Raw genomic sequence first — 7514 nt, 5'->3', positions numbered from 1 at the left:
GTATTATATTGGAATATCTGGTGTGTTCCTTTTAAATAAAATCATTTGATATTATTATAACAAAAATATTAAAATTAAGTGTTTGCGTCTTAAGTATATTCATATAATACTTTTATGCTGAATATTAACGCTACCATTAGTAACTTATTTAGTTTCTGAATAGATTCCGAAACGTCAATGAACTGTCAGCCTTTTTCTGGATATTTTCTTGGTTATTTATCAGATTCTCGTATAAAGATATTGGCTTCAAAAATTTATAAAGATGTCACAAACGGCAGGTGTGAAACCTATGTCCATAGCTGGCCGTGCGGTTTCAGAGCGAGAAAGATGTCTAGGGATGACTGATGCCGAAAGAGCTTGGCGTAAACAGTGGCTTAAAGATCAGGTTTTGGCATCTAACGAGCCCGTGCATGTCGAGGAATACTGGAAGGAACGCACCAATCCCATTCGCAGGTTCTACCGCGCACCCTTAGATAAACTCTTTAGCGGCCTGAGCGGAGTTCTGGTAAGATTACATAACAACAATAACCTATGGGTATTCATGACAACAGAATCTGAAACCACTTTCTTTCGCTTCCAGGGCGCTGACCGAGCGGCGGTGTACAGATACATTACAGGAAAACTGGGACTTATTACTCTGGGAGTGTTTGCCACTCACTATTACTTCAAATACAATGGAAATGTAAGTTTTACTTAGGTTGGAATTCATCATTACCAAAATTCGATAATAATTTACAAAAAGTAATTTATAACTTTTAACTTTAGGACTGGACTAAGAAGGGTGGCTGGAGAGTGCTGAAGACCAAGCCCATGGTCCTGCCAGGGCAGCCTGGCTTCCCATTCAAATCTGAGAAAAAGGTGCCGGCAGACTATGCTGACAGGGGCTTCAAAAATGCCACTATTTAAATTGGGATTAGAAAATAATGGTACAGTTGCCAGTGAATGGTGCAAGTTAATTTAATATATCTTTAATTAAACTGTAGTTAAAGTATACCAATGTTTTAATTTCTCACATTTCAGTCAATCCTTTTATTGCTCAGGCAACATTGATAGGCCTGCAAACCATTCAATATGTGTTCAATACTTGTAATTGGTAGCAGGATAGAGACAATTAAGTAACTATTTTTTGAAAGATATTCTGTTAAACATTTTGTGATAAAATTATGTACTCCTCTGAGTAAATTAACTGTCCTAAAATTAGGTATACACTTTCAGACAGCCAATATTAAAATGTTTACCATCTATACAGCATTTCACCCAATTAAAAAAGATTTAAATAAAAAGCAAGTTTTCAAGCAAAATGTATTCCCTCTGAGTTGAAGGCATGTAGCAGCTTCATGAAGTCGTCAATGTCCATGGTCCGCGCCCGCATCTGGTCAGCTTCAGCATTTGTGAGGATCTCTTGAACCTTCTGTTTTATGTCAAAGTCCTCTGGGATTTCCTGTTGAGAGAGTAATAATGGTTAAATTATTTATAAGTTAGGTACACAAATTGTACAAAATACTTAGATATTGCAATTATAATATCCTAAGTGCACAATTGTAGACAAAAAAGTAATAAATATAAATCAATAAAATATCATTAGAATGTGAAAATCAGAAATTCTTAGATTAAGAATTTAAATTCTTTATCAACATTACCTATGATAGGCAATTTAACATTGTCTGGCAAAAAAATAATATTTCCTGGTTAACACAGCTCACAGCTGTCTATGTTAACTTATAATAATGGTCACATTTCTCTCAATATTAGAAACAGCTGTATTTTCAAATTTTTTGTATTTTCAAGCCAGGCAAAGTTTGGCATGTTGAACAAGTTTACAACAGAATAGTCAAATAAATAAATTATCTGTAAAAACATACCTTATTGTGCAAAGAGCAGTGTACCCTGAAGTTCTTATCCAACACAGCCATGGTGGTGGCATGTTTGAAGGCAGCTGACAGTGTTTTGTTTTTCCTGACAAATGCTATCCTTGTCAGGCCGTCCCACTCCACAAAGTTGATGGGAGGAGGCGGGTTGCGCGGCTCTATCCGGACAACACTAGACTCCACCTTGGGAGGAGGTCTGAAGTTGTTTTTGCCAACCTGTAATAAGAGAAGGTGTATTGAATTACAAATATATTAAGAGAGAGACACATTTCTTCATAGTTGCCAAGGTAAACAACAATGATGCTTTTTTGCTCAGGGTGTTGAAGATTCTAAATTTTTTGATGAGTATAATGTTAAGCCTTCCGTGCCTTATTAAGCTTTCCATAACACTAGTTAAATGTATCTATTTACCCATCCATACCTTCATTAGCATGTCAACTCGGGCCAACAGCTGTGTGTTTATAGATAGTCTGCAGTACATTTTGTCCCCAGGCTTGGCCACCAGTCTCTGTGCAAACTCCTGCTGAAACATGAGCACTGCACACCGGAAGAACGGCCGGTGCAGCAGCAGCTTAAACACCAGCGGAGAACTGATCTGGTACGGGATATTGGCTACACATATGTCAAAGAATGGCAGCTCTGTCTTAAGCACATCTCCTACAAGGATTTGGAGTTTGGCTTGGTAAGGCGTGCCTTGGACACGCTTTTGTAATTCAGCTACAAGTCTGGAAAAAAAAAGAAAATACCTAGTAATTACTATTTTTATGATTGTTAGAAATTGTTATGATTGCTGTTTGACGTTATTAAATTTACCTGGTATCTATTTCGCAGGCTATAACTTTTTTGACTCTGTCCAGTAGTTTTACTGTCATGTTACCAGTACCAGGACCAATTTCAAGTGCTACATCTGTTGGTCGCAAGCCGGATTTATCTAACATTGACGTTATTATTAGCGGGTTCTTAAGGATATGCTGACCGAAGTCTTTGTTGAACTGGATGCCTGCAAATTTTTAATTATAATTAGTTTTCATAAGGAACTATTTATAAACAGATCAGCCCAATTGTAACCTAAAAGATGACCCGATTTAGAAGTGTATGGAATTTCAGGGATTGCTTACCTTGTTTAGCGATTTCATTATGAACCCTTGTTTTCTTTTCTGCTTTAATTTTAGGCATTTTTGTGTTTGATTGCTTTCCCACGTGAATAGCAATCGAAAAGGCAGAAAAGGGAAATAAATTTCTGTCAGCTGTCACTGTCAAAATCGGGTTGTCAAATTTTAATTCCATTTCACGTTATCTTAATTTGCATTTACATATTATTTTGCATTTTATTCTCTGAAAAGATATTTATTCAAGAATACTATGTAAATATTATTTTTTTCCTATAAATATTATTTATATTGATAGTATAAAACATAATCGGGTTGTGGTGAGTTCTATGGCCTTGACCTATATATTATGAAATTGCGTAAACTGGAACAAGTATTTACTTTTTTTAACAAAAAGAAACTTGCACGAAACGTGTTTTCTCGAAATGTTATCCTAATAATTTAGTAGATAAAAGAGAAATACAGTGATTTCTCGTCAATTTTTGTATGTGATAAGCTTTCATAAAAAATTTGAATTAAAAGATTATTTTATCTTTCATTATAAATAAAAAAAGTTTTTGCGTCGTCACAAACAAAATCGATAATCAATTTTTATATCTGGCAAGTCGTCAAATTTTTGGCATGGTTGATCTTTACGGGACCGAGTGAAATAAAACCGAATTGTGGAATTATTATGAAAATGGAGTGGAAACCCGAACAAGAAGGATTAAGGCAAATATTAACACTTCTCAAGGAGTCACAATCACCCGACACAGCTACACAAAGAGCTGTTCAACAAGTATCCTTTTCACTAGTACCATGTCGATGCTCTCAACGGCGTGCGTATTTTTTGTATCTGTAACCGCTTTATACTTTATTTATCATGTTTTCCAGGAATTTTCCGCTAATAACATAAGTATTATTTAAATGTTTTGTAACTTAGTGAGCAATTATGTCGTAGGCGTCTCAACGCTTCAACATAAATCGATTTTTCCGACATGACAGTCATTGACAGCATTCGATTTGTACAATAATTTTCTTGACCCTTATCATCTCAGAAATTGGAAGAATTGAATAAGTATCCCGACTTCAACAACTACCTAATATTCGTATTAACTAAATTAGTTACCGAAGAGGAGCCCACGAGGTCCCTGAGTGGTTTGATTTTGAAAAACAATGTGAAGGCCCATTACAACAACTTTTTCCCTGAAGTAGCGGAGTTTATCAAACGAGAATGCTTGTCAGCAGTGGGGGACCCGTCTCCCCTGATCCGTGCGACCGTGGGTATCATCATCACCACCATCGCGAGCAAGGGTGAACTCACCTCATGGCCGGAACTCTTGCCAGCACTCTGTAACATGCTTGATTCACAGGATTACAATGTCTGTGAGGTAAGAAGTGTACTTAAGTTGTAATCACTTAGATCTGCTAATATGTAGATAATTGAAGAGATATCTGATTCCTATGTAATTAAACTTGTATGTTAAAGAGGGTCAGGTTTCTCTAACCAGCAGTACACATGCAATTTCTCTGTCTTATCCAACTATGAGAATAATTGTGGAATAGCAGTTTATTGATGCATGTTTGTGTTATGTTCCAATGTAGCTTCAAAACTGCTGTACCCATTTTGACAGAGGTGTCAATCGATTTTTTTTACCTAAATGCCAGATGCTATCGTTTTATATAACTTCCAAAGAAGAAAGATGTTCTAAATTGAGAAATAAACACAGGCTGGTACCTAGGATTTTAATTATTTTCTTGTTTTCTTTAGGGAGCATTTGGAGCGCTACAAAAAATATGTGAAGACACAGCAGAACTCCTGGACAGCGATGCACTGAACAGGCCACTGAATGTGCTGATCCCCAAGTTCCTACAGTTCTTCAGGCATTCGTCGCCCAAGATCCGGTGTCATGCCATTGCCTGCGTCAACTACTTCATCATGGGCAGGACGCAGGCTCTCATGGCTCATATAGACTCATTTATTGAGGTTAGTGCGGACATTTCTACATGCATACCCAAAAAATGGGTATATTTACCTTTGGTGCAGCATTTTGTTTGCTATAATTAAATTACCTTTGAACCGATGTCACAGTAAATCTGAAGATTAGATAAAATCCTCAATATACAATATGATATGGTTCGAATCCTGGTAAGGACATATATTTGTGTGTTCATCACAAATATTTGTTCCCGAGTTATGGATGTTTTTTATGTATATAATTATTTATATATATATATATGTGTTGTGTATATTATATTATATATATCGTCATCTACCCACACCACAAGCCTTATTGAGCTTACTGTGGGACTAGGTTGATCTGTGTAAAATTGTCCTATAATATTTATTTATTACTTATTATTATTTATTTATACATTTATAAATAAAAAGTCATTATACTATTAGCACAAATAAAACCGTAGTTGTATTTTTACACTGAGTGAATGAAACCACTAATCATTTTCTATTTATTGTATTCCTACTTTCCTGGCTTTCCTGCTAACATAAAACGCTTATTGTTTTAGAACCTATTCCATTTAGCAGCAGACGAGGACCCGGACGTGAGGAAGAATGTGTGCCACGCGCTGGTGTTGCTGCTGGAGGTGCGGCTGGACAGGCTGGTGCCGCACCTGCCCAATATTATTGAGGTGAGGACTTTTAAAACTTAGGCGTTATACAGGACCTCGTCTAACCGACATCACATGATGCACCAAAGCCTAAATAGCATTGAGCAATGACCTGGACTTGTAACCAATCACAGACGTAATCCAAAAAGGAATAATGAGTGTATTGTTTCCATATCAAAGATGAGTCAATAGTGTCAATACATAGTTAAGGCATATTCAGAGATTGTATAATGGAAGAATGTAACAGTTTCCTTGATAGGCTTGATTGCTTTGACTAACAAATGCCCCGAGGTTATAAAATTTCATCCAAATCACTTTTTTTTTTGTCTGATTGAGTGATTAACACATAAATTTCTAATATACCACCGTCACCACACGGGATTGTTATGTCATTTAAGGTTCTTGCTGAATGCATTACTGAGTGGAGACCATTTCAGCCTCACATCTTTATCTTTAATATGTCTCTTTGTCTTTTGTATACTTCTTGTTTCACATTTAATTTAATTTTTTGTTATGCATTTTGTAATGGAATGATGTGTTGCCTGAATAAATATTTTTCTATTCTATTCTATTCTAAAGCCCTTGCTACACGGTCGCCGACAAGCCTTCTAACCGTCTGACCTTGGTCTGTCCTTGGTCAGTTTTGGTCAAATTTTGTTGGAAACAACTGTCTACATGGTCCGGGACGGACCAAGGCCGCGCGGTCTGGGGGTTTGTCGGCGACCGTGTAGCAAGGGCTTAAATTAGAAATTCAATAGCGTAAGGATTGAACAACCAATTTAGCTAGGACCCTAAACAATCCCAACAATCGCGGAGCGTGATGCTGATGGTACATATATTTAGCAAGATTTATATGTATAGAAAAACTTGAACTTTTGTTCCCTCTAAATGTCCTCTTGTCCTTATATCTAAAACTCAACAGGCACCCTTTTAGACTAAGGGTAGTGTTTCACGTAGGTATTGGATGTGAACGTGATGTTTTTGTTGACAGTACATGTTGGTGAGAACCCAAGACCCCGAGGAGGGAGTAGCTCTGGAGGCCTGCGAGTTCTGGCTGTCACTCGCTGAACAGAGTGTCTGCAGAGAGGTATGTTCATTTTTAACCCTTTGCTTTGACCGTCAAAGACGTCAACTAACGCGTGCAACTATAGCTTGGGCTATCAACCTATATTGGTATCAACCTTCGTGCATTTCGACAAAGTGACGCCCAAGGCGCGGTGACGGGCCGTACACGATAGGCGCGGCATTCAGAGGGTTAATCCTTTGAGCGCCGTTGGCATGTATACAAGACAACGATAGAACGGTACACTGGCGCCGCTGTCTTGTATTACAAGACACAAATTCAACCGCTCGGTAAATGTGAAAAAAATATCAATTGTAAATTTTTATACACTCATTTTAATGTTTTAGGTCCTTGTTTTAAAAAAAAATGCATTTAAAGCAGCTATATAAATCCATTCTTTTATAATAAGGATATCAAAAAAAAATGTGTTTTTCATGTTCCTCGTCGCCGTTGTCTTGTATACAAGACAGCTAGGGATGGGAATGTTAACTTGATATGAGAATATTCAAAATAAATATCGAATCGCAAATCTGGTTTTATTTAAGCATTTGAACACTTGTTAAATGCCAATTGGTGGTAACTCGTAACTAGAATACGTAAAACGAGAGAGAGACAGGCATAACTATGGCTGAAGTTCAGCGAGCTTCTTCAGCTGTAGATAGTAGAGTCAGACAAGTAAATCTGTCCTTGTGGTCTATTTGCAGAACAAATGATTCATTTTTTAGATAATAGTGTAGTGGGGAGTGATACCCCTGCAGTGACCGCTTCGCACAAGAGTGGTACAGGCGGACGCTCGGACTAGTCAGTGTCGCCTAACTATGAGAATGTTATATATTTAAAATTGACGAAATTTTGTCATGGTAGGGT

The 7514-nt window shown here is 37.1% G+C and overlaps 3 protein-coding genes across 3 annotated transcripts in view; 2 read left to right on the top strand and 1 right to left on the bottom strand.

Annotated features, from left to right (window-relative positions):
• The first annotated feature begins 163 nt into the window (after window positions 1-163).
• On the top strand, window positions 164-991 carry LOC134789622 (uncharacterized). Its single transcript, XM_063760197.1, has 3 exons — window positions 164-505; window positions 581-682; window positions 766-991. Exons 1-3 carry the CDS (start codon window positions 263-265, stop codon window positions 904-906), a joined length of 486 nt encoding a protein of 161 aa, XP_063616267.1. The 5' UTR covers window positions 164-262; the 3' UTR covers window positions 907-991.
• A 297-nt stretch (window positions 992-1288) lies between these two features.
• On the bottom strand, window positions 1289-3116 carry LOC134789621 (probable dimethyladenosine transferase). The gene is made up of 5 exons (XM_063760196.1): window positions 2987-3116; window positions 2682-2868; window positions 2290-2593; window positions 1863-2084; window positions 1289-1441 (listed from the first exon to the last, which is right to left on the bottom strand). Exons 1-5 carry the CDS (start codon window positions 3042-3044, stop codon window positions 1292-1294), a joined length of 921 nt encoding a protein of 306 aa, XP_063616266.1. The 5' UTR covers window positions 3045-3116; the 3' UTR covers window positions 1289-1291.
• A 439-nt stretch (window positions 3117-3555) lies between these two features.
• The window catches only part of LOC134789643 (transportin-1), a 32750-nt gene continuing 28791 nt past the window's right edge, over window positions 3556-7514 (top strand). Inside the window, exons 1-5 of the mRNA XM_063760234.1 lie at window positions 3556-3755; window positions 4015-4347; window positions 4728-4943; window positions 5483-5605; window positions 6576-6671. Coding sequence (XP_063616304.1) covers window positions 3651-3755; window positions 4015-4347; window positions 4728-4943; window positions 5483-5605; window positions 6576-6671 — 873 coding nt within the window. The 5' untranslated portion in view covers window positions 3556-3650. The remainder of the gene's footprint in view (window positions 3756-4014; window positions 4348-4727; window positions 4944-5482; window positions 5606-6575; window positions 6672-7514) is intronic.

This window comes from Cydia splendana, chromosome 4 (assembly GCF_910591565.1).
Source record: "Cydia splendana chromosome 4, ilCydSple1.2, whole genome shotgun sequence".
NCBI classification, from domain to species: Eukaryota; Metazoa; Arthropoda; class Insecta; order Lepidoptera; family Tortricidae; genus Cydia; species Cydia splendana.
Note: the sequence above shows the minus strand (reverse complement) of the source record. Positions and strands in the feature narration are given on the sequence as shown.

What these genes read in the sequence shown, in the direction of transcription:
- LOC134789622 (XM_063760197.1), top strand. Translation starts at nt 263, where the DNA reads ATGTCACAAACGGCAGGTGTGAAACCTATGTCCATAGCTGGCCGTGCG. An exon ending in GCGGCCTGAGCGGAGTTCTG is followed by an intron (nt 506 to 580) that starts GTAAGATTACAT and finishes TTTCGCTTCCAG; the next exon opens with GGCGCTGACCGAGCGGCGGT. An exon ending in ACTTCAAATACAATGGAAAT is followed by an intron (nt 683 to 765) that starts GTAAGTTTTACT and finishes TTTTAACTTTAG; the next exon opens with GACTGGACTAAGAAGGGTGG.
- LOC134789621 (XM_063760196.1), bottom strand. Translation starts at nt 3,044, where the DNA reads ATGCCTAAAATTAAAGCAGAAAAGAAAACAAGGGTTCATAATGAAATC. An exon ending in GAGTTGACATGCTAATGAAG is followed by an intron (nt 2,085 to 2,289) that starts GTATGGATGGGT and finishes CTCTTATTACAG; the next exon opens with GTTGGCAAAAACAACTTCAG. An exon ending in ACTGCTCTTTGCACAATAAG is followed by an intron (nt 1,442 to 1,862) that starts GTATGTTTTTAC and finishes CTCTCTCAACAG; the next exon opens with GAAATCCCAGAGGACTTTGA.